Here is a 26,522-nt window from a genome sequence, read left to right on the forward strand (position 1 = left end):
CTTAATGTGAACACCAAAACAAATATGACCTAAATATATATTTGTAATCGAATTTGAGTGAGATATTATGCTTTTGCAAAAAAAAGAAAAAGAAAAAAAAGAAAAGATAAATTTATTTCAAGCCTTTTTGTGCATCTTTACCAGAGGTGCCAATAAGCCTGGAAGGGTTATGAATGAGACGCTGACTGCTGTGTTCCTCCAGCCAGTCAGTGCATGCAGAAAGTGCTTGTGAGGAGATATATCTAGAAATCTTTTGCAGCACATAAAGGTTTTTGAGAAAAGTACAATCCATCTTTTCCTTCAGGTTATTAAAAGCACAATTCTACACTTCCACAGTTTGGTTGAGAAACACTGCCAGGGACATTGCCCACTCTAAAGAAAAAAAACAACAAAAAACGGAGCCCACAGGGGAGAGGAACTGATGGCAGCAACACTCAGCACACGTCTGTAGCCCATGGTGCACTGCTTAGTTCTGCTGACCTACTTCGGATTCGCACAAGCAAGTTCTGGAGCTCCAGGTCTAATAATGTGGCAGTTTTTAGGAAACCGAGTAGTGAGATTGGTTGCGAAACGTTTGCTTAATAATTTTGAAATTTAGTGGATTACACTCTTATTTGATCTCAAATTTTTGGATCGTAGCACAAGCGCTGTCATATTTTCACAACATTTGAATCCATTCAAAGTCTTCATATTGCAGACCGTTTCCAAAGCTTGTGAAAATGCTCAGTTAGTCGCATTACATCAAATATCAATGCATTGTCGTGGGATTTTATAAGCTGGACCAACACGAAATGGAATATAACTGTAAATTACACCTTTTCCGTAACATTTTATAGTAATGCGAATTTGAAAACTGAGACATTCATACATATTTAGCGACCCTTGCTCTGACACCCCCACATAAAATGAAGTGCAGCTGAAACATCAATGTCTGGATGAAAGCATTTTCATGTATCATTGGGTCACACGACTACTTTTACAAGACACTGTTATATATCTTAATATTACTGATACTTAGACAAATACTGTTACTGCTTAAAAGTCAGATGGCATAAATAATCTACACAAGGCATCAGCCTGTGCTATAAACTGTCTATCAGACATGGGAGCCTGCAGGACTGCAGTCTGAAAGCCCTGTGTGGCTCACAACAAACAGACTGGAAGAGTCCTATTATTATGAAAAAGCTATTTGTCTGCTTCTGAAATTACATCTCCTTTATATAGTTTTTAATTTCGAAGAATTAGTACAGAGCTTTATAAAGAGAAAGTGGGTCAAACTCCATGTGTGAGGGAATTTCAGAGGAATGGCAAGGGAGAGAAGGAGGGGGTGGGGGGGGAGCATTTTAAGAAGTCACTTTTGATGACTTGTGCAATACATTTCTATCACAGACACAACGGAGAGATGGATTAAAAATCTTTATTCAAACTAGCATAATCAGGCGTTACATTAAAACCCAATAAGCAACATCAAAACCGGTCAATTAACGAGACATGAAAGTAAAGAAAGCCCATTCTCACTCATACTGTCTCTGATTGGCGAAGCGGGATGAAACCGGAGAGCGTTTGGCACAACTCTTGAAGCTTACTGTACAGCATGAACGGCAAAGTAGCTGCTAGGAAAAACAAAACAGAAAACAAAGAAAAAGACAATTAACTCACTTACAGCCTACTACACTGAGCACAAGCATCCCCTGTGCCATTCGATCACAGTGAATACAGAAGATATCAAAAAGGTATGTTGTATAAAAACACAAAGTATAAAGCAGTTTAATTTACAATTAATGCGTCTATTGGTTCGTAACAGAACCACTGTTCTGAGTCTAAAGGTGCCTATCCAACAAGCAGCTCAAGATACTGTAACCTGGGAAAAACAAATCGATTACACATAAAAGGAAAAAAAAACAACAAAAAAGAGACAACAAAAAAAACTGCTGGGTTATTTTTCCCTCTTTTATGGGTTTATTCTGCTGGGACAGAAGTCGGGTCACATCGACGTCAGGTTAAAATTTGCGACTCTGTCAGGTTTCAGTAGACGCCAGGAAGAGACTCGCCATGTTTTCACGGCCGAACATTTCGAATAACGAATCAGAATTCACTGAATCTCCTCCACAGAAGTTAATCAATTTAAGACTATAAAAATAGAATGTATAACAATGTCAATGTGTTGAATTAATAAGCAGTTCACAATAAAAAAATAAATAAAAATGTTTTGCTCACTGGCTAGTGCTAACTCTGTTCAACCTTCACATTTTAACCAAAGAACTGGCCATGAAGTTTATGTAGATAGGCCTAAAATCTGTATGTATTTATGTTTGCTTTTTTTTTTTTTTTTGCAATGTGTTAGCAATAATTGTTTTGTTTAAATTCATTTTTATAGTTTGCTATGTTTTGGAGTTGTGACCAAAATTCTGGGTTGATGCTGTGTTACCTCACCACTGAATCTATAACTATAGTTATAATAAAACAATATATTATTTTCTCAATGCTTCTTCTAGCTGTGTTGAAATTTGATGCTTTGACCAAAATAATTTGCCATATTCATAGAATCTGCTTTAAATTTTCATGAGATTCTGTTTTAACTTTGAAATGCGTTTATAGATTTTATTTTTTTTTCTATTTTTTGTGTTTATGCCATCAGGAAAAATCATTGGTAGTGTTAACAAAAACACTGGGTAAAAACCCAGAATATGAAGTCAAACCCATAACTCAAACCTATTGAGTTATGGGGTTAAATTGTTAAATCAAGCCCATAATTTACGGAGCACCAGTTTAAAAAAAAACAAAACAAAAAAAAAACAAAACAAAAAAAAAACCCAGCAGTTTTTAGTGTGCACGAAATGCTATTGTTTCATTTGTCAACAGTCATCTTGTACAAGGCAGAAGGCACGCGAGGAGCTCATCATATGTGCAACCCGATAACTGCATTAACACTGTTGGAATCAATCAGTTCTGCCACTGATTGCACATCTAACATGCACTTGACCCTCATTATGCGACATGTTCAGGCTGACAAGCAGCCAGCTAGATGCTTTCATAGGTGAGCAGCACAAAAAAGAAGAAAATAAGACGTTGGGGGGCGCGGGGCGGGGAGTTGGAGGTAACATTTCACTGACTCAGAGCGTGAAGCCGAATACATCCAGAAATATTCCCCCTTCGCTGCATTTCCGCAGGAGTGCTGCATGGGATCACATTTACATTCCGTGCATATCCCAAATTCAAACCGCTGTCATCCGCTTAATACATTTTGTGCACTGTCAGCAGAGTCACTACAGGAATACTGTCGCTGTAATTAACACAATGTTCTCTTTCCTCTCCTAATCCAGCCTCCCTAAACTCAACGCCGGTTACATTTGATCATGCAGCAGCCTAATTAGCACTCTTAATAAGCTTCCTGTTACAGAGAAATTGAAGTCCTGGACTTGAAGGCGGTGCGGCAGCACTACCTTTGAGGTCATAAAATGTTTTCTTTCTCCATTGTTTTATTCATGTACACAACTAAAACGACGGCACTACACTATAAATATGCAACAAAATGTCCTTTAAGAAGCTCACGAAAGCAGCCATAAAAGTTACTACATAAAATATATATAAAAAACATTAACATTTATCAAAGAATATCTTGCCGCTACCTCCAATCATACACTGGCCAAGATTATTACTTCTTCTTCTTTTTATTTTTTGTTTTTTTTATAGTTTTACTCTGGCTATTAAACATATTTATGATTATTTATATTTTACTTTAGATTATGACCTCATATATCATCTTTCTTTTTTTTTTCTACCAGTTGTGTAATTCCTAAAATCATTTCTTTAACAGTTTTTTTGGGGGGAGATATTTGGGGGGAAATTCCTTCTAAAAGAAACATTTGATTTTCAGTCGAGTCGCTTTACTGTTTGCGAATGACGCATTTATGAAGCTCTTCCCTCTGGCAAAACTTTGTAATTGTCACCGGCAAGCTTCCTCTCACCTCAACAGGAAGAGATGAACTGATTGTTTAAAAATGTACAACAGTTTTTGATTTTTTTGCTTAGAAACTTGAGAGTTTGCATTGCAATGTACAGTTACTGTTAAAAGTTTACATGCAATCATCACAAACTTGACTAACGTACATTTTTGGTTTATAGTGATGCATTTGAACAGTTTTTTTTTTAAAGTTGGATAAAAAAAAATAAATTTAATTAGCACATTAATTAGGAGCAGAAATTTATCTTGGACTTCTGCTAATCCGGGCAGCAGGGGCGGAGCCGTTGGTGGTCGTTCCCATGGGAAGGGAACTCACCAGAAAGAGCGCGCCTCTGCAATAAGCAGTTCCCCTCCAAAACAGTTGGTGGCAGCAGTAGATGGTTGGACAGCATATCTTTATAAAAATAGGCGTATATTTATTTGTTTCAAGAAAATATTTTCTGTTTTTTGTGAATTATTTGGAAAATACGCATGATGCTCTCCAAAATGGCTCCCGCACAGATCTGTTGTCGGCCACCTCTCAGTGATACGGTCTCAGCCTATGAAAGGCTCTGCCATTGAAAATAAAAAAAAAATAAAAAATTATAACAAAAAAAATATAAATAGCTCAATTATATACATATACACCAACACTAATATTCTGGCACAAACCAAGTTTTTCTTTATAGTTTTGTCTACAAATTTTCAATCGGTTTCATTTCGGGGTTTCAAAAGGTCAATCGGGAAGCTTAAAAAAAGCCTTACCGATGTAATTATGTTGTGTTTTTTGGGTTGATTTACCCACCTGAACTCTAACCTGCTTCCAAATTTTAACCATATTATACAAACTGAAACTCTCAGATTAAAAAGACATTAACTACAATCGTCAAGAACCAAAGAATCACCAAGAGTTCCACTATACTCCAAAAATAACACTGAAATTTTTACAATCTTTAGAAGGAGACTAATTTATTATAATATTAAGAAAAATGAGAATGTTGGGAGTAAATGTAAGCTTTTCAAGGCCAACAACACAGGGACATGTTGTTGGGCTGTGTATGAGTATATTCGAGTCAAATTATAAGAAACCATCCACAACAAAGTCAAGCTTTTTGTCAAATCATCTCTCAGTGACGATCTGAAATAAATAAATAAATAAAAACTGTTCAAATAAATCACTAAAGCTCCATAATTAACATCAGGTATGGTGATGAGTGGATGTAAACCACTCTCCAGAAACGCATGTCTTGCACCGATTGCACATCTATTGTTGGTGAGCGTTTTATCTTGTCTACCCTCATAACGACTCATATTTGAACTACAATCAAATAATAAGAAGGGAAAGCTTTTTTATGTTTACCTGTTTTCTTTCATTCTTTTTTGTCATTTTCTTTTTTTAGACATTCAAAACTTGTTAACCACGACATTGTATATAAAAAAAGACCTAAAGCTGAATCACTGATTATTACTAGGTAAAAGTTTGAGTCTTATCAAACAGAAAGATTCTCCATACAAAATAGGACAAAAAAAACAAAACACCTAGTTTCAGGCCTGAATGTTATAACCAGCTACAATAATGGATTCATCAGATGGAAGAAGCTTATTCACCCTGATTCGTGTGTATATTTATGATTAGGCGTGTTGTTTCAAACTCCAGCATTAAAAAAAAACAACAACAACAACAACAACTTTATGGCAACTTAGGTAGATTTTAAACTGATGGCTTCTAAACCTACAACCCATGGTAAAACCTGGACAAAAAAGGCAAATGCATCCACTGGGAGTCTTTAGTTATGTTCTATGCCAACGAGCTGGAGTCAATGCACTACAGCTCGTTTGTGGTTTGTCCAAATGCTAGTTAAGAGAAAGTATTCATACCTAAGAGCAAAAACAAACAAACAAACAAACAAAAAAACACACTGGTAGAAGGATATGGTGAATACTGATTGATTGTTGGTGTGTGGGATTAAAGGAAACAGGGGAAATCAGGAGCTGGAGCAGAGGGACTGACGATAGAAAACTGTTTATCTTCTTTGCAAGCCCCTGGAAGGTTTCAGCCAGAGACTCCCAGGAAGAGACGATTACATCACCGCAGCTCTCTTCTGGGCTGCTGCTGAAAAAAGAAATGAAAAAGAAAAACAAAACAAAACAAAACATGATATTAGAAATCAAACAGTCTTGATGGAAAGTTTTAGAAAGTCCTCACTCATGCAACAGTGGATTGTGACTGGTTACTGCCACCATCAATATCATGTCGTTGGACTTACGGGTCATTCAGAATTACGGGGGCAGGGGCCAGATCAATGATTTTTGCTTCTTTATTTTAATGACTTATTGGTTATTTTATTTTGCAGTTTAGTTTATCAAAAGAAAATGTCTCAAGGTCACTAACAGAAATAAAGAAGAAAATGTACAGCTTTTGTTCAATTAGCCCACAGATGATACTGTTTAAGCATGCACAAGCAGTCATCACTACGTCTAATTCTGGAGTCAAGACTGCAAGCTGGGATTGGGTGATATGCCATATACCTCAACTCTGAAAATAGCAACAGCATTGTTTGAAATACTATTTTTAAGTCTGCAAAGGTATGGTTACATTAAGGCATGAAAGGCTATTATTTCCAATCTGTTTTTCTCTCTTGAATTTTAATGTACAAGAGAATTGAATTTGAATACAAGTCTGCAGTACAGCAGACGCCCACGAGTAGCTAGAACCTGTTGAGATTCCCCCCTTATTAATGCCTATTTTATTACTTCAAATACCAAATATACCTTAATATGCCTTAACAGACAGTTTAAACCGTCTTAAGGCTCTGCATTGTTGACCCAAAGTGCAAAAATTAATTCTCCTTTTTACAGTTGCATGACATTTTGTTCTCAGTCTTGTCACAACCCCCTTGACAAATATTGCATGCAAAGCTACTGTGTAGTTTTTCAGAATTTCATGGGAGTACTTCTTTTGCCAAAAGAATGACAAAGACCCAGTTCCTTCTGGCAGAGCAGGATGGATAGGTTTGAGAGCGGCAACTGAAATATTTTTGACGATACAGTCCAATTAATGATCCTTGAAAATAATGAGGTCATAAATATTACTAATTCAAAAATGTAATTAAATGAACTTGCTGTGTGCAGATTATAAAAAGCTAACTTCTTGATGTAACTGGCGTCATGAAGAAAAATGGGAATATTTCTTAAGAGAAAAATGTGTTTATAGAAAAGCACATAATCATAAACCTTTGGGTCATTATATGTATATTTTTTTAGTTGAATTACATCCCATATGAAAAAGAAGGTACTGCAATATATTTTTGTAGCACCTTTAATTTTATTAAATAACAATATCAGAATTGTTCAAAATGCACTAAATTTCATGGTGTTATATGATAACATCATAAGCCTTTCATGCTAAAATGTTTTGAGAAATATAAAGTCATTAAGGTGTGGATAACACCCAACCCTATTACAAACAACTTCAGATTGAAATTGTCTCAAATTTACAATTCTGACACATTATAAACATGTTTTGACAAAGGTGTTGTTTAAATGAACAGATGACCTTATTTCCTGACAATTGGCTGAGACAATTCAGTCCTTAATCTCCTTAATTTTTCAGTCAGCGCCATCGCAGAGAGACGTGCACGACATGGATCTGACCGGCCGCCAATTTTAGTCTAATCTCAGTTCTCAATATAAGCTGGTTTTCTCGTTTGATAGAAAAGCCAATTCCCCTCTCCGTGCTCACGTTAGAATTAGATTGGAACAGATTGTTGTGTTTGTAGGGGGACATTTTGACCGAAGCGTAAGCAGAAATATCGGATTCTGTTCTACTTAATCGGGAAAATATGTTGACGGAGAAAGGATAACACAGAAGATTTGCACTGGAAACTGTGGCAGTTCAATTCTCTTTCTTGCTTTTGTTTTAGTCTAACCAAGAATGAATATGAAGTAGAAACGGACAGTGAATGTCTATAAAATAATAGTGGCTCTACAGATTGTAGTTAGCAACCAGCATACCTCCAGTTGTAGAATGGACTTCCTTTCATTTTGAGTACTTAAGAACAGAAAGAAGAAACAAGTTCAGTGGGATGTGTGACACGCAAATGCACAAAACAGATACATCATGCACAACTGCATCTCGCCCTCCATCTGCACCTGTGCTTGCATATTTATATTGTTGATTCTTTCAGAGCACCGCTTGGTTCAGATTGCTTTGTAGCACCAGCTGTAGGAAAAATAAACAACATCTGGATGGTTCTCGGCACATATACACCGACGACGGTCTGCTGTGCACCAGAGTGCTGCTTGAAATTTATAACGGATCTCATTTAGTGCAGCTCTATCTCTTGTCCTCAGAGAACCCCCTCCAACTCTGGGCTTCTTTGTAGTGCTCCCCCTCATACGCCTACTACTCTTGCTGCGATTGTGTGTTATGTATCTGCAATACATGACCTACATACCACATAAGACATCAAACACTTGCAGATTTGGGAGGTGGAGGAAAGGGGGGGGGATCTTGGCCTAATTATGGCTAAAAATGCAGATAGTTTGATCTACTGACGCACAGCTAATCAAAATCAGCAGGACTCTGTTAGAAACTGTGTTTCGAACAGAAAACTGTTCGATATTTCTCAATATGGTACATGCATTAAAGTGTAAGGGTGGAGCCGGCTTTGACTGTGCGCATCACTTGCTGTACTGTACATCAAAACCTTTGTAGTGCAATTTAAAAAATAACGGGATCTCAGAGGAATTATGCAAATCTTCTTCAATAAGTGAGTTGTCAGATGTACGGAGTTGATTAAACACAATACCTCTGAAGGAAATACAATAAAAGCATATGTTACAGAGACGTCAAATTTCAGGAATTCTGCATATTTTTGTCTAATGGATGGATGGATGGATGGATGGATGGATGGATGGATGGATGGATGGATGGATGGGATCCCGTACCATACATATGTTACCCTAAAAAAAACCTTGATGTGAATATAAAGCACTCAAAAAAAAAATTCTAATTTGCAAATGTTGCTAAGGTTGCAGCAGTATAAACATTTCCCACCACAATCACCAGCTCAGACATTTCACAGTTTCATTTGATACCATAGCTATTAATATTCTCAAGTAATTTTCAACCTTAGCGTAAAACAGTTAAAACAGTATTTCAAAAGCTGAAATATTCAATACTACTACTTAAACAAAAAAAAAAATAGTGTGTGGCACAACTTGAATAGTGAAACAAAATGATCATAACTCAGTGAGCTGTTTGCACAGGGAAAAGTATATACCGCTGTGACCCTGTGTTTGAAAAGTAGGCTACTAATAAACCTCCAATTACAAAGGGGGAGGAGAGATGAAATACATGCAAGAACATTTTTTATAAAACAATATACCCTGTGATATCAAAGGCTATCTACCAATTCAACATACCTCCAGTGTGGATGCTCTGGAGTCTGTGGTTTCACTTGGGCCTATGCTCCTGGGTATGCTGGATACAAAATATCCTGCTCCTTTGGGAATGATTGGTTGTCTCACCACCACCTTGCCCTTCCTGGTTTCTGCGAGGAACAAGCTATACCAGTAGGCATCACTGGAGATCAGGGTGGAATCTGCGATGGTAGAGCTTCTCTGGCTGATCAGGCTATTTCTGTTGGCTGGGGGCATCTTGATGGCCTTTGGCTTTGGCTTTTGACATTTGAGGACGATGATAACCAAGATTGTTATCAACAACAGAAAGGACACAGCGCCTAAACCAATTACGAGGTATAGGTTTAGGTTGGTGAAGACTTCGTATTCTAATGGTAACTCTGTTGTCTCTAAGAAGGTCATGGCGTGCTCCACCGTTGATATCTTGATGGTAACAGTGGCAGACAAAGCAGGTTGTCCATTGTCTTTTGCAACAACTACCAGCCTCTGCTGCCTTGGGTCTCTGTAGCTGAACATCCTTGTCGTTCGGATCTCTCCGTTGTACTGATCCAGGCTGAAGAGAGTTGAGTCACTGATCTGCAGTAGCTGGTAGGTGACTCTGGCATTCTGCTCAGAGTCCGCATCAACGGCAACCACTTTGGCCACCAAGTGACCTTTCTCTGTGGACCTCGGTATGACCTCCTCAACAACTGAGCCGTGCGCTCGCCATGGTGATACAATGAGGGGAGTGTTGTCATTTTGGTCCAGGATGACAATGTGAACCGTCACATTGCTGCTCAGAGGGGGGACACCAGAGTCCCTGGCCTCAATGTGGAACAGGAACTCCTTCTCTCTCTCATAGTCAAAGGTCTTAAGGCCATAAAGGTCCCCGTTCTCAGGATTGATGGAGAAAAGCATGGACATAGACATGTTAACTATCTCTTTCTCCATTATGAAATAAACCAAGTACTGGTTCTCATTCAAATCTGGGTCATGTGCACTTAGGGATGTCAATAACGCTCCAGGTGGATTGTTCTCCATAACATGGATTGTGTAGAAGGACTGAGAGAACATGGGTGCGTTGTCGTTGACATCCAGGATCTCCAAGGTGATGGTTTCATTCTCAGACAGGGCTGGGAAACCTCTGTCTGTCACTATTAGTTTGATGTCGTATTTGCCTTTGACTTCTCGGTCCAGCGGTTTCCACACCAGCAATTCGAAGTAACCTTCTGAGGACTTGTTCAGACGAAAGGGTAAGGCCTCCTGCTGGTTCAGGTGGAGGTCTACGGCGCCATTGTCTCCAGAATCTCTATCACTGACGCTCACCACAGCAATCAGTGTCCCCACCGAGACATCTTCGGCCACCGATCTCTTCAGGGACTTGATGGTCACTTCTGGGTAGTTATCATTTAGATCTGTGACGTAAACCATCACTTTGCAGTGTCCTGACAGCGGGTTCGCCCCTCTGTCCTGAGCCTGAATGTACATCTCAAAACTCTGACTCTCTTCATAATCGATCACCCCCTTCACTTTGATCTCGCCTGACTGTGGATCTAGGGAGAAGAGCTCCTGCGTCTTCTCCGAGGTGTACAGGGTATACGAGTATATTAATTTCGCGTTTGTGCCTTCGTCTAAATCAGTCGCGTTCAATGTCATCACCACCGTCCCCGCTGGAGAGTTCTCCGAAACGTTGACAGCAAAAACGGGCAGACTGAACGTGGGGGCGTTATCATTGATGTCCAGCACGTTAATAATTATGCTGGCCGTACCAGAGCGGGGAGGCACACCTCCATCCACCGCAGTTAAAATCAAATTGTGAATCGCACGCTCCTCTCTGTCCAGTTTGCCGTCGAGCACTAGATCTACGTATTTGGAGCCGTCGCTGCCCGTCTGGATGTCAATGCTGAAGTATTTGCTTTCGCTCAGATAGTAGGTCTTGACCGAGTTCGCCCCCACATCCGCATCCACGGCGTTGGTCAGGGAGAATCTCTCACCGGGAGGGGTTGCCTCAGAAACGTCCAAGTGCATTGTCTTCCGACGAAAAACGGGCGCGTTGTCGTTGATGTCCAAGATCTCCAGCTCGATGTTGAAAATGCGAACGGGGTTGGAGAGTATGACATCCATTTTCAGGAAGCATGAGGTTGTTTTAGTCATGCATATGCTCTCCCGGTCCATCTTCTCGCGGATGACCAGCTCGCCCGTGTCTTTGTTAATGTCGAGGTAATTTTTGCTGTGAATGACATCGAGCTTCGCATTGCGCTCCAGCAAGCTGCGAACGTCCAGACCCAGGTCTGAGGCCAGGTTGGCAACAAAGGAACCCTCTTCCATCTCCTCCGGTATGGAGTAGCGGGTGATGGAGAGCGCAGATCCCCACAGCGCGACAAAAACCGTGAGAGCGGCCACGAACGAACGAGTCCGTGTAGTTGCACAATTAAGCGCCATTGTTAGCGTTAACACAAGAGATAAATGTCACAAATCTGTTCTTACGACCGTGTTGTCTTCGTGCAAAGGATCACCGGTGACATTTCTAGCCTCCGCGAGTTGTAGCAGCCGCTGCAGCAGGCCATCTGAGGTGTGGAGCCGCTGGAGGAGCGGTGTGCGCGCTGACGGCCAACGCAGGGGCGTAACACAGATCCAGGAGGCAGCGGGGCTTTTTGTTTATCACCAAATGGTGCCTATCATAATAGCTGCACTGAAGCAAAAATACCTTTACATAAAATAATAATAATAAAAAAATAAAATAAAAAAACGAATCTATGTTTTAATAGTATGTTTTCAAACTGTTTTGTTTCAATTTATTTAAACCACTTAACCAGAAAAACAAAACAAAACAAAAAAACCTGCACATATTTAAAGATCTTACAGTAAAACACAAAATACACATTTTTATGTTAGAGTACCTTGAAAAATATCTCGACTGAAACTTGAGCTTTATTATTGTTCTTTCATTCATTGTTTAGTAAACATATATACTTTATATTTGCCCCTGCATCATGTTTCTCTTTCTTTTACAATATAATCTGATAGGTGTGGCATCTGAATATATCGCCAACTGACTTCACTCTGAATCAGAATTCATCACTATTAGTTACTTTTTGTCAAATTCATCATAACAAAGTTCCTCTGATCATTTCTTGCTTGTTTTCCATTTCTGAAGGTTTAGAGTGATTACATTCCCATGTATAATGTTATTGAGGATGTCTGAATGCAATTGAACAAGATGCTGCCAGTATCTGTATGAGTTTATTGTAAATACCCACAAATCTTCCGCAGTATGAACAGCCTCTCTGCTTTGACAGAATAACACAAGATGACAAAGAAAGCAATATGACTGACTTGTCATCAAACAGTTTGTCTGTGAGCAGCCTGGACTCTATTGTTCACATTGTCTCCGCACTGTCAGCGCTGTAGCAGTTTACAAAGTACAATTGGAGAGATTAGGGAAGCTATCCGTCTAGTTTTAGACGCTCTTTGAGACCTTCTGGATGAGTCCTTGATTCTCTCTTGGAGGGATTTTTGTAGGGAAGCCACAACTTAGAAGTTTCACCAGTGCTCCCTATTTCCAATTTATGTGAGTTATTGCTCTCACTGTCATCCGCCACATGGAATTCCAATGCCTTAGAAACGGTTTGGCAGTCATTCCAAGACTGACAAACGTCAATAACTTTACTTCTCGTGTTCTCTTGAATTTCGTTAGATTATGGTATTTTGTTTTCCGGAGATCTCTTAGCCTACTTTTCTTCTTACTACTTTTATTTCTCTTACAAATCCACCTCATAAAAATTAATAATGAATTTAAATTAAAACCGTTTTTTTTCTTCTATTAAATGATTATGTCATGACGACTTGAACATTTCAGAGAACAAATGGCAACAGCATTTTGAAAATGTAATGCACAAAATTTGCATTCGTGTTGAAAAATATCTGGTTGCGAATTGCAAGAAAGGCTACATGAGATATGCGGCTGAAAGTCTATGAAATATTGTTTGCAATCATTACGATGCCTTTCTGCCATCTAGTGGCACTGCCAGGAAATACATCTATCTCTTCAAACGTTTTGCAACTACTACTACTACTACTAATAATATTTTATCTATAATCTATGTTTATATTAAAATCTGTCAAACTCCAATGGATTGTAGACATATTCAGATTCATATACGCATATTTAGATTCAATTACACAGTCTTGTTTTATAGTACGATCAAAGTTCATATACAATTGGTAAAAAAAAAATATATATATATATGTATAAGCATGTGGTGTCAGTGAGGAGCAACAAAGCTCTTTCAACAGCAGAGAAACTACAGCAGAATGAGCTGCCATCTGTTGTGACCAACTCGGCGCTGGAAGAAGAGGAAGCACAAACAAATGAAACTAAGGAACAAACAAGGACAGAAGCGCAGAGTTAGTGGCAGCAATTGGTCCATTAATGGTTTTGCCAGTGAGAGAAAAGCAGCTTAGAGAAAATAACCGAGGCTGTAGTACTGTCTACAGGACGGAAACCCATAAAATGGTCAACAAAGAAAGGAAGAAAAAACAGAAAGAATTCAAAGTTAATCACTTTGATTTGTTACAACACCCTGATTTCCTAAATACAGATCAAATTTCTTTTTTAAACATATTTTCACGCCTTCTGTTTCCGAAGACTGATATAGCCAAACTATAGACAAGCAATGATAAGATGCAAAAGTGAAAATAAATAAATAAATAAATAAATAAATAATCAAAACAAAAACAACAACAACAACAACAACAAAAAAATATCACCATCTCAGGCGCTGGAAGACTTGATAGTGAGAATCTGTGGGAAAATAATGCCCTCTAGTGGATATTAAAAAGAAGCTCACATGTCCAGGAGGAGAATATAGTTTTACAAATGAATAGAAAATATGTCAGGGAAACAATAGTTTCTAAAAATGATTCTTCCAAAACAAAACTACCTCATATTTATTTTCATTGTTCAGATCATGCAACATGTTATTCACAAATTCTGACTCTTTTCTCTTGCGTGTGATACATTTTCAAATAAATTTCAGGCTGATGAATTGGAATAATTGGCAGTATGTAGCAGTGGGACTGTCGGGATTCCTCCTTCAAATCCCTTCAACTCCCCAAATGTCATTTCGGACAGATGGAAGATTATTATTATTATTTTTTTATCCATCTGACATTATTTTCCAAGGGTTTGATATAAATTCAGAGACTGGCCCCTGGCAGCGCAGCGTTTTGAGCGTGAAGCTGTTCACTGAGGCGGTCAGGCTCAAGCAAGCTCAAGATTAACCCAGTGGTCTGTGGCGGCTCAGTTAGAGGCGGCGGATCTTAAGGATAATCTCTGTCGCTGCAGTTTAAAATCTGAGGTTTACTGACCAGAATGTCAGGAAGAAAGGTTAAAAGACATTTTCTGCCTTGAGTCTGAAAAAGCTCACATTTTTCCAATTCACCCCACCGCCGTCGCAGTCTTGTCTTGTCCCTGGGCTGGAGCTCCTGTCTTTTATTAGCAGAGAAGATTAGTAGGGTTCACGGCGCTTCATTACATCTGAGTATGTTATTACATACTTTATCAAACTGGGAATTGGCAGAAACGGAATGGATTGTTCTGAATAAATAAGACTCTGGAGCTCAGCTTTGCTCAGAATCAAAGTCAGCTTCTAGGGAAATACTAATCCTATTACTTTTCCAAAGGTTGCATAGACGACTAATTTTTCTTTTTATCAGGTTTCTCTCAGCCTTTTGAGCACGAAAAGATCTCCTTGCAAGCTGAATTGTATGTTAAATGCCTTAATGCTGTATTGACACAGAGTCCCTTTGTTGATGCTTTCTAGAGACACATTTTTAAGTTATTTTTAAAAATTTAAACCAGCTCTGGAAGCTTTTGGAATGCTCTCCTACTCCACTTTTCTGGCATTTATCCATGAAACCCTTCTTATTCACCAACATGTTCAGTTATAGATATATTTTTTTGTTCTACTTCCTGCAATGACCTCTTATTTCTTTATGTTCTTTCTCAGATTTTCTATCCAAACAGCTTACGGAAACAAATCGGTGTGTCTGGTTGCCTTTACCACGTCAGGGCGACTGGACACACTTATCCAAGTTCATTTACTGCGTTTATTCAATTGCCAACTAAAACAAACGTGAACAAATTTAGTTGGATAAACTTAGCTAAACATGTGATCGATTAGAGCTGCATTCTCTCTTTTTTTTTTCTGTGTTGCAAAAACAAAAAAAGGAAAACAGAGGAACATTTTTGGAGCTTGCTTGTTTAAAATAAATAATGATAATCAGGGGAATCAGGGTGGTTAGTAACTATATGTTCCCATTGACTTAATGCGATTCTTATCTCGCCTATTCAGTTGATCCCTTTTTACTCAGTCTGCTCTGCAAATAAATAGTGTGTTTGTGTGACATTGGCTAAAATTAGAGAAAGCCTGGGTCGGGTGGTTGTTTTGTTAGGTTACTACGTTTTTGCTTAATCTGTTTTACAAAATAAATTTAATAATGTTGCTTCAGTTAGAGGTCTTAGTGGTGGTGGTGGTGGTAGTAATTTAGTTTCAGGTATCGATCGGAAACAGAAGCCCGGTTTGCCATAAACAAACAACCAAACAAATACTAACACATGACCACCTCTGCTGTTTCCCAAAGCTGTTCTCCTGGGTCTACATACATGTGTCTGTGTGTTATTGCTCGTTTTCCAGAAGCACGTGTGGCGAGCACACACAAATTAACCGGCGGAGTACGTCAGACAGTGCAGAGGTGCCTGCAAACAGACAGGTGGGAGGGTATCTCTGTCTGGGAACGGCCTTCGAAAGTCTTGTGATGGGGACGAGAAAACCACAGGCACATGGTGTCAGGGCAAACGCAGATTGGCTCCAGGATCCAAACAAGGCAGTCACCACAACATCATAAGTTCATCCACAATGCAACCCTCCCCTCCCTCTTCCCCCCACTCCGACCAAGGCCAAGTAAAGGACTCCCTGCAGAGCCATGGTGGTCGAACCCAAACCAAAGACGCCAACTGCTACCCATCAACAAAACCAGCGGGGGCTGGACCACACTGAGTGAATTAGCAGCCTCTGCTCAGTACACGCCTTGCAAGTAAACTGTGAATTTGCCCCCCTGGCTCCACCAACACTCGGTCTGAAGCTGACCCAACCGCCACTTGGATTTAATTTTTTCGTGAAGCATCCTTGGGCTTTTTTTTTTTTTTTTTAAATAAGTTGTCAATAATTATATTATTGTAGTTGCAGTGAGAAACAAAAACCAAGAGCGATTTTCAAAGAAGGATTTATTAATAATTCATACCGATACCCTATACATTATTCACTGGACCTAAAGGGATCCCTCTGACTGAATGTAATAAAAGATTATTTAGTCACATGTGGATCATATCTAGTGAGCTGTAGGAAACCTGGAAGTCATTTTCAAGCGGCGACTTTGCAGCCTGGGTAATGACTGCCTTTAATCAAACTGACAGGAAAATGACTGCAGATTTTTCATCCAAAATATACCTGTGAATATCAGCACCCGCAGAAATGCGTCGTTTTTATCAGAAAAACAAACAAACAAACAAAAAAAAGAAGTAAAATGAATCAGTTGTAAGCAATTTGAAAAATTATTTCTAGGTTTGCTTTGTCATTTTATGTTAGGATTCATTTTTAAAGTAATGATCATTTTTTCAGAAGAGCTGCAATAAATTGAATTGAAAAATATATATATGTTTATGTGTGCTTCAATAGAATAAAGTAGAATGTTTATGTACAATGGACTATATAGTGAATTTATTTACTTTAATACAGGAAATACAAGGTTTGTTAAGTTTCTCAAGCGGTTTAACAAAAACATATTCTATACTGCATCCCAAACTCCCACCCTACTCCATCTCCTCAAAGACATATGTAAAAATCCTTAAGATAAACTAAAATAAAATAAAAAAATATGTGCTGTTATCCATTGAAAAACTGTTCTAGGTTCCCTGTCTCCATTGCCATCCTGCGAAAAGTACTTGTGAAAACTGGTAATTCATGTACCTGGTAAACAGAAAGTCATGAATCAGAAAGAACAAACTCCTAGACACTGATTAAATAATAATAATAATAATAATAATAATAATAATATAAAGCCTTCTTCAGATAGATTTACCTCGACAGGATCTGTGCTCTCTTTGGTTTTGCAATAAACAATGACCTTTTTATGTAGAATTATTTTTTTCCCCATTCAAGAAATGTATTCAAGCAAGAGCGTGGACATTCCTTATGTTTTTCAGTGGAAGGTTATCCTGCTCAAATGAAAAATGCATTGATTTCAGAGCTTTTCAAACATTTGTATCAAGGGTGGAAATGAAGGGGAAGGCTGCTGTGCTAAACAGTAATATATTTCACTTTGTTTCAACTTGTTTCCTGTCAATATGCATCAAGAATGACTGGGTCGCCCCTGCGACACGTTCGTTATATAAACTTCAGTACAAATCTGCCATCGATCCGCAGAAAACTGACAGTCTTGTGTGCAGCTTGGGGCAACACTCATAGTCTCTAAGAAAAAGTTGGATCTTGTTTTTACAAATACGCTGCTAACGTAACAGTTTCGAAGTGTCCGGCCGTCTCATTTGAAAATGGAATTGCTTATGACGCTGTCGTCGTCCGCATCAAACGTCTGCTCGTAGTTGGAGATGAATTTCTTCTTCTTCTTGCCAAAGGTGGAGAAGGTGTTGTAGACGTCCAGGTCTCCTCTGGGCGTCAGCTTCAGTGTGCTGTAGCCGGACGGCGTTCCGGGAATGTAAACGTTGTGCTGATAATCTGCTCCCTCCGAATGAAGCTGAGCGTGCTTCGGAGTCCACGAGTAGTTGGGAGGCGCTCCCTCTTGAAGAGATCTCTTGCAGTCTGTTTAAAAAAATGAATAAAATGAAAAATGTGCATTAATTAGCCTACATTGGGGCAAAATTCAGGAAATGAGCTCATATGTAAATACACTTTACTTGATCTGGACACTGTGGCTTTTAAAAGCATCTTCCTAATTCAGCTTTTTAGCAAATAATACCCCTTGAGGGGACTTAAATAATTCTCATACTGAAGCGGTAAAATCCCCCTACGTCCCCTACTTTTGGGATTTGGCATTATCTGCTTTATGGTTTATCATTTCATGTCTTTGACAAAAATCCCTCTGGAACAGACGCAGGGAAAGCCTCGCGCTTAATCTACTTATAACCTCTTTCATATATGCAACGGTATACTAAAACTGGACCTACCGTTCATTTGGTTTCCCCAAGTCCAGTACTGTGGCGCCACAGTGCAGGCGAAACCGTCAGGGTCACACTTTGCCTGCCTTGAAAGAGTTCCCTCCATATTAGCTGAGCTATATCTAAAAAAAAAAAAAAAAAAGAAGTCTTAACTGATAATCTGCATGAATATTCCAGATTTTAACTGAACATCTGGATAAACTCACCTATAAGCCGAGTTACGCTGGTTCTTGGTCCAAGTCAAGTTCTTATGCGAATACTTGAGCTGCAACGTAAAGACACTTTGTAAATCACAATGAGATATTGAATAAATATGATCGAGCGAAAAGGAAGCAATAATGATCAATCAATCTGAGCCACGTCTACCCACTTCAAACAATGAACAGAGTGGCAACAGAGGTAGAGGACTTCCAAAGCTCACCGTAAGATATCTGCGCCAAAAAGTAACAACTTGTGGTTTTTTAAGTGCTTTATAACAATCATTGTAGATAACGTACAGGTCAGCCAGCAAGTGACGTTGGAAGAAAGTCACTGTCTCTCTCCATATCACTCATGAATGCAGTTTTGTAAACTCTACTGAGACTTTAAATGGAATTATGTGTTGCAGTCCAATAAGGCCAAGATTGAGGTTTTTTTTTTTTTTTTAGCAGCAAAGGGTGAAAATGTGGAAAAGTCCTCAAAGCTAACTGTTAAGTACGGTGGTAGATCAGTGGTGCTGTGGGACTTAATCTCATTATATCTAAATGTTTCTGGCACAACCTCATCTATTTCCAAGATGCACAGAGAAGGACAAGGATCTGGTGACACGAAGACTGCAGCAACACTTGGAGTACCAGGGAACAACTTTATTAACAGATCAATGCAGGTTTTGTCTTGTATAATTCAAAGAGCCTGAGAAACTTGTCTGAGTCTGGCTTCACGATCCCTTTAAAACTCTGAGACGTTTGAAAATACACGGGCACTACAACAAAGAAATGATTCATCAGGCACAAAATCAACTTTCTTTCATGGCCTTTTCTTCAGGATTTATCAATGTAAGTCGTCAATCAATCTCAACTCCGACCACCATCTCTTTTCTCTGGAAAAGAAAGGCATTCCCCAAGGCATGGTGCTGCCAACACCGTGTTTCACCGAAGGGATGGAAGTGTTCCTGGTTCTTGGCTGTGATCGCTTTCTGCAAGCACATAGTGTGTTTGACCAAAGGTTAAACCAGAAAATCTCACACTGCTTGGCTCTGCAAAATCCTATTGAAGTAGAGAAAATTTGGGGCTATAGCATAAATGTGGGATACCAATACTTTTTTCACTGCCCTGTCATGTTTTTTTTTTTCTTTTTTATGACCTTTACCTCATTCGGGGTCGCTGCTCTGTTGTTGGACAGCTCATTGCGCTCCAGCGTGCTCCAACCTGAGGTCAGGTAGTCCGTGCTCTTGGTGTTGTTCTGCTGAACCGACAGGACAGGACTGCAAGGTTTGAGGAACATAAAGTCACTTTTGGATGACTCCGGGGTCAGGCACATTTTGTAGCAGTACACCTGCGGGTGCGCGCCGCCGCCAACGCCGTTCGTCTCCGCGCATCCTGACGCACCTGCAGCGGACATGCGGACGTTCAGGTTGGACTTTTTGAAAACCTCTGTGGTGGCGGCGGTGGTGGTGTTGGAGGAGGGCAGCTGTGAATGGGAACAACAGCCGCAGCAGTCGCCGACGGAGGGGAGGCCGGACGTCTTGCTGGGCACTCTGCCCTTCAGTCTCCTCGCTGTGACGAGGACGATGATGGCCAGCAGGAATGTGAAGGAGACTGCACCCAGAGCCATGATTAAGTACAGGGTGAAGCTGGAGCTGTGATGCGGGCTCTGTGACAGGTCACCCAAATCAGGCTGTAAATCTGGCAGGCTGTCAACTACTGACAAAATGATGGAAACCGTGGCCGAGAGGGGCGGCTGACCATTGTCCTTCACCAGAATGACCAGGCTGTGCCTGGTGGGCTCTTTCTCCTCTATCTGGCGCATAGTCCTGATCTCGCCCGTGTACAGAGCCACGCTGAACAAGCTGGGATCCGTGGCTTGGAGCATTTGATAAAACAGACGCGAGTTCTGACCCGCGTCCGCGTCTGCCGCGTTGATCCGAGCCACCAGGTAGCCCGCGTCCACCGATCTGGGCACGTTTTCGTTCGGCGCGGTGCCGTTCTGCGTAACGGGGGACACGATCACGGGCGCGTTGTCGTTTTGGTCCAAGATGAAGATGCTGACCGAGACGTTGCTGCTCAGAGGGGGGAACCCCGCGTCCTGAGCCCGCACCGTAACCTGGAAGTGTTTCAGCTGCTCGTGATCGAAGGAGCGCAGCGCGTAAATGTTCCCGCTGTCCGAGTTTATGGACACATACGTGGACACCGGCATCCCTTGTATGTTTCCCTCCAGAATAGAATACGACAAGTACGCATTCTGACCCGAGTCCGGGTCTTTCGCGGTCACGGAGCAGACGGACGCTCCCGGCGCGTTGTTCTCGGTGAGGTAAACCGTGTAGGACGGCTGTTTGAAACTAGGCGCGTTGTCGTTCACGTCGGACACCTGGACGATGATTGTTTTCCTTGTGAACAAAGGAGGGGAACCCATGTCTCTGGCAGTGACGGTGATGTTGTAATCTGCCACAGACTCTCTGTCCAGAAAGTCTGAGGTCACTAAGGTGTAGTAGTTCTTGAAGGAGGAGTGGAGCTGGAACGGGACGTGGTGCGGAATCTCGCAGTCCACGTTGCCATTCTCCCCCGAGTCTTTATCCATCACGCTGATGACGGCTATCACCGTCCCGGGCGGCGCGTCCTCCTGCACAGGTGTGGACACCGAGGTCAGGATGACCTCCGGCAGGTTGTCGTTCTTGTCCAGGACGTTGACGAGGACTTTGCAGTGGACCGCCACGGCGGAGGGACCCTTATCTTTCGCCTGCACGTAAATTTCGTGCATCCTAGCCTTCTCGTAGTCGATCACGCCTTTCACCTTTATCTCTCCCGTGCGCGGGTCCACGCTGAACAGCTGGCGCACCTTTAAGGGCGCGTGGCCGCTGAAGGAGTATGCGATATCCGCGTTAGGACCCTCGTCTTGGTCCGAGGCGTTGAGCTTTATCACCACCGTGCCTTTTGGCGCATTTTCTGCCAGCCTCACTCTGTAAAACGACTGGTCGAACACCGGCGCGTTGTCGTTCGCGTCCAACACCGTGATATAGATTTGCGCGGTCCCTGACCTCTCCGGTGCCCCTCCGTCCACGGCGGTCAGCACCATCTGATGGGCGCTCTGCTGCTCCCGGTCCAGCGGGGTCTGCAGGACCAGCTCGGCGAACTTGCTCCCGTCGCTGCGCGTCTGGATGTCCAGGTGGAAGTGCTCGTTGACGCTCAGCAAGTAGGTGCGCAGCGAGTTGGATCCCACGTCCAGGTCCTGCGCGCTCTCCAAAGGGAAACGCGATCCGGGCGCAGCAGATTCTGAGATGTCCAGGTTGATCTCGGTCCAGGGGAAGCTCGGGGAGTTGTCGTTCACGTCCAGGATCTCGATCTCCACCCTGTACAGCTCCAGAGGGTTTTCTATCACAACTTGCAGGTGGAAGGAACAGGACAAACCCTGTTCGCACAGTTCCTCTCGGTCGATCCTCTCGTTGACGAACAAGACGCCGTTCTCCAAGTTGACCTCCACGTACTGCTTCTTGGAGCCGGACACTATGCGGAATCTGCGCATGGACAGCTTGTCCAGATCCAAGCCCAGGTCCTCCGCGATGTTGCCCACGAAAGCCCCGTGTTCCAGCTCCTCCGGGATGGAGTAGCGGATTTGTCCCCGCACTTCGTCGAGGCAAAAAGTGAGGCAAAAAGTGAACAGGAGTCGTTTCAAGGCTCGCTCGCTCATGGTTTGCTGTCGGAAGCGAGAGAGATGCACCCCGGAATAACGTCAAAAGTTCACATCGGTCGTTGGGACTGGAGCTGCGACCCCCGGTGTCTGATAGAAAGTGGAAAGAGGAGAGATGCGCAGGGGCAGAGAGGCTCTCTCCTGAGTGTGCCTGCGTGCGAGAGCGTTTATTATTATTGGCCCCACTGTTTCAATACGTGGGGTGGGAAACGACATCTGCTCGGATAATCTCTGCTGCCTACTAGAGCTCGATCAGATTCCTGTCACAGTCCTTGGGCTTTGACCGCAGGTTAAAAGTACTGCGCTCAGTTTTTTCTTGTACTATGTGGCGCAGTATTCATGCGCCACATTAAAAGTTGGCCAAAGAAGACTTCAGAAGTTCCCGGATTTAAGTTTTTCCATAAATCCGTTACAATAGAAAATCACAGTGCCTCGCAAAAACAAAAAAAAAAATAATAATAATAAAAATCTCCACATCACTTTACACACTTTGCGGCATCACAGCCACAGATTTCGGTTTATTTGGGAATAAAGCAGCTAGCTAGTGCATCAATCGTGCAGAGGGTAAGAAAATAATAGATCTATCACAGCTAACTAGTGATTGCAATGGTGATGTACATTTTTTTGGTGGGGGGGGAGGGGAGGTCTTTAAGACAGACTTCTTCGATGAGTAAATACATGTAGAAATGTAAAGTAAAATGTAGAGATTAACCGAGTCAAAATGTAGAAACCGGTTGGAGGGATGAAGCCAATGAAGTCTCCCCTCCCACAAAACAAACAAACAAAAAAACAAACAAACAAACAAACACTAGAGTTACTTTGAGTGAATGAACATTTTGTCCAGCTTTTAGGGTACCTCTGTAGACGTTTTCCACACCGAGAGAAAAACAGTTTAAGATCAAGTCAGATTGGATGGACAAATATCACACTTCATAACTTGCCACTCATTCTCTATTGGGTTTAAATCTAAACTTTGGGCCATTCTGTGAACCACTGTGAATTGTTGCACTTCTGCCAGGCTTTGAACTTCTTCACAACGTTCTCGCTAACCTGCTGTGACACTGTAAACAAACTGGAACCTTCACAGCTTTAAATGAGGTAAAATCTAAATGAGCTTGCGGTTGTGATGGATTTTATTTTGAGGTTTCAGAGTAAAAGGGGGTGAATATACATGCTTCCCGTGGTTTTGAGGTTTCTAACTAGCAAATAAAAAAAATATGGTGTATTTTTGGCATTATATTCAGAATTAAGCAATTTGTGTTTGTTTGTTAGTATGTGGTCGTTAGGTAGGAATTTCTTTTTGCAACTTAATCTGTAGAGCAACATAGCAATGTAGTCTGTTTCTTAGGTGATCATGTAAAGTTACAGTAAGTTGTTTTATGCGTTACGCTACACAGCCTAAATGCGTAAGTCTGACTGCAAGCAGAGTCAACATCATTTGCAAACTCTTTCATAAATTACTATAAATTAAGCTTGAATGTTTCATTGCCTTTTCACCTCCATCTTTCAATGCATCAACACTCAAACAGAGCAGCTCTGTCTGTTTTCCTTTTATTTATTTATTTATTTATTTATTTATTTATTTATTTATTTATTTATTTTTTGTGCTCCATCCTTTTGCTCCAACAAACCCATTTCTCCTGGTTTAAAAAACCGAAAACACAATCTGTCTGCACAAACGAAACGGCAGCAGATGGTGAGGTTTTCCACGGGCTCATGCTCTTTTTAATTAATGGAATGGAGATTAGAGGGCATTTCCCTGGATCATTAGTGAACAGAGGAATTAAGACATTTTGTGAGGAATAATCCCAGGGCTATCCATGTGATGCACATGTTACCTCTTCCCCCCCCATTTCCTTTCTTTCTCTCTGTCTCTCTTCTTCTCTCTCTGGTCATATTGACCTGCTTTTCGAAGCACTAAGTGCACGGCATCACTTACACAGGGCAGGAACTAAGTAGCTGGGATAAGGGGACAGAGCCACCACATTTAGGGATAAAAACTACAAAAGAGATTATCTCTCCGTTGCTGCCTCTCTATTAAGCTCTCTCTCCTACACACTCATCCCGACGATCTCAGTGCCTAACTCAAGGGCAAAAGTAGACTATCAATCCCTTTTGTCATTGAGCACAATTTAGATTTAAATCCACAGAATTAATATAGCTATAGGATTAATATAGGCAGTGCATATTTTCAAGCTTTTAACACTGATGCGTTCTCTTTTATAAGACAGATGCGTGTCATGTTTATCTTCTAACATAATGGACTGCTTTGGTTGTGACTCTCCAGCACCATGCAAAAGTATGCCCACGCTGTTGACTTTCAACCACATTACGACCAGAAATCGAAATACGTTTTATATTGGGATCTTACGCAACAGACCAAAAGTAGCTTGTGTTTATGACGTGGAAGGAAAGCAATGCATGGTTCGAAAAACTAAATCTAATTCAAAGCATAGATTTAGAAACATAGTTCTGGTTGCATGCTTGGAGTCACTGAAGATCCACCTTTACCCCAGTTTCAATAGTTTTGAGATTTCCATGTAGTTACAGTTAAACCCTAAATAATTAAAGCGGCAGTGTTATGTATTTTCCAGGCACATATTGCCGTTTTCTAGAACAATCAAGAAACTATGTTACCTTCAGCTGTAACAAAAATGCAGCGTATATAACAGAAAGTAAATTTGACTTTGCAATTTGACATCTTGAAATTGGCCTCTGTCTCTTTAAGAAGCTCCTGCTCTTTCCAACACTCCGCCTTCAGCATGCTGACACAACAAGATGGTCACAGGAGATTCAAACATGGATGAAAGAAATCAAAGCAGTACTTCAGGTACGTCTTTTTTTAATGAAGGAATAACATTATAAAATTGTATTAAGGTTAAAAATCAAACAATTTTACATAATATCACCCTTTAATATTTCACTAAAGAGATGAAGTATTGAAAAAGAAGTGTTCATTTTAAAATCATTATCGGCAATACAGTAAACAACCGCTTCCTTTAATTCCTGCTTAGCTTTTTCCAGGTCTCCACTGGTAATTTGAGCATTTATGATTGTAACTGTTTGAGATTGGAAGACCTCCTTGCCATCACCCTAATCTTTAGCTCTTTTGACAAATTCTCAATTAGATTCATGTCTGACCTCGGATTTGGCCACTCCAAAAGGCCAATAGTACTTCCAATCAGAGGCCACGACATTTGTGACAAATGTCAAAAGTTGTCTGAGGCTATTTTAATTTCTACGTGAATGCCTACGTGAACAGAGCACATTGTAAAGTTTAAATCCAGGGGCGTTGTTTTACAACCCAACCCTGCTTTCATCACAGCTTTTTTCCTGACCTGTCTGTGGTATTTTTTTTTGGCCTTCATGATACCGTGTGTTCACTGTAATTCTCGAACAAACCTCTGAGGCCTGAATTTACAGAGAATGAATCACCTGCAAACTGACTCCATTTGCAAATTAGCTAAGATCTGGAGTGAACTGGTTTAAAGATGTTGGAGGAAAACTGAATACAAACGCACAACAAGTGAGTTTTAATTGCAATTCAATGAAATCTTGCATGTTGTGTTGTTCTGTCGCACATCATACAAGTAATATTCATCCGAGCTCTGGTTGTGAGGTGATAAAAATGTGAATAAGTCGAAGGGAGGTTTCAAGGCGTTGTATTTCCTTGTTATATTAACGAGACGGCGAAAAGAGCACGACTCGATAACCGCAGTGCGAATTTATACACCCTGCTGAACATGAAGCTTGGTAGGAATCCTGGTGGCACACGCGCATTTCTCACAAAGAGTGATAGTCTGAGTTCATAAAACAAGTTTAATTAAACAGATAACGCCACCAGAAGAAAGGGAGCGGGTTAGATCAATTTGGGTAATCCATCTTTACACGCAGATTCTCACATGAAAGAGAGAGTGATTCAACACTGTGTAAGAAACAAAATCCATTAGGATATTACCTCATGCGTGTGGTTGATTGTGGGTAGTATTAATGTCTCTTTTTGCAGAAGTGTTGTTTTATGCTTTCATCTAAGAAAAATCCCCGTTGAATGAAATCATT

The 26,522-nt window shown here is 40.8% G+C and overlaps 2 protein-coding genes across 5 annotated transcripts; both read right to left on the reverse strand.

Moving 5' to 3' along the window:
• Window positions 1–1,945: 1,945 nt before the first annotated feature.
• On the reverse strand, window positions 1,946–11,971 carry LOC107835582 (protocadherin alpha-C2-like). 4 transcript variants are annotated; one of them, XM_016668300.1, is made up of 3 exons: window positions 9,371–11,971; window positions 7,958–7,994; window positions 1,946–6,056 (listed from the first exon to the last, which is right to left on the reverse strand). In XM_016668300.1, the coding sequence occupies exons 1-2, from the start codon at window positions 11,786–11,788 to the stop codon at window positions 7,983–7,985; spliced, it is 2,430 nt and encodes an 809-aa protein (XP_016523786.1). In that variant the 5' UTR covers window positions 11,789–11,971; the 3' UTR covers window positions 1,946–6,056; window positions 7,958–7,982. The 4 variants fall into 4 exon arrangements, with proteins under 4 accessions (XP_016523786.1, XP_016523785.1, XP_016523784.1 ...); XM_016668299.1 differs by having other exon boundaries at window positions 1,946–6,059; XM_016668298.1 differs by lacking the exon at window positions 7,958–7,994.
• A 4,646-nt stretch (window positions 11,972–16,617) lies between these two features.
• On the reverse strand, window positions 16,618–22,874 carry LOC103134004 (protocadherin-10-like). Its single transcript, XM_016668296.1, has 4 exons — window positions 19,929–22,874; window positions 18,788–18,846; window positions 18,591–18,703; window positions 16,618–18,225 (listed from the first exon to the last, which is right to left on the reverse strand). Exons 1-4 carry the CDS (start codon window positions 22,461–22,463, stop codon window positions 17,948–17,950), a joined length of 2,985 nt encoding a protein of 994 aa, XP_016523782.1. The 5' UTR covers window positions 22,464–22,874; the 3' UTR covers window positions 16,618–17,947.
• Window positions 22,875–26,522: the final 3,648 nt, after the last annotated feature.

This window comes from Poecilia formosa, unplaced genomic scaffold, assembly GCF_000485575.1.
Source record: "Poecilia formosa unplaced genomic scaffold, Poecilia_formosa-5.1.2 Scaffold14, whole genome shotgun sequence".
Lineage (NCBI taxonomy): Eukaryota > Metazoa > Chordata > Actinopteri > Cyprinodontiformes > Poeciliidae > Poecilia > Poecilia formosa.

Bases quoted from the DNA above. Each gene is read 5' to 3' on its own strand.
- LOC107835582 (XM_016668297.1), bottom strand. From the start codon at position 11,788: ATGGCGCTTAATTGTGCAACTACACGGACTCGTTCGTTCGTGGCCGCT. The intron at 6,060-9,370 runs GTATGTTGAATT...CATTTCTTTTTT, and splicing joins CCAGAGCATCCACACTGGAG to CAGCAGCAGCCCAGAAGAGA.
- LOC103134004 (XM_016668296.1), bottom strand. From the start codon at position 22,463: ATGAGCGAGCGAGCCTTGAAACGACTCCTGTTCACTTTTTGCCTCACT. The intron at 18,704-18,787 runs GTGAGTTTATCC...TTTTTTTTTTAG, and splicing joins CAGCGTAACTCGGCTTATAG to ATATAGCTCAGCTAATATGG. The intron at 18,226-18,590 runs GTAGGTCCAGTT...TTTTTTAAACAG, and splicing joins TTGGGGAAACCAAATGAACG to ACTGCAAGAGATCTCTTCAA.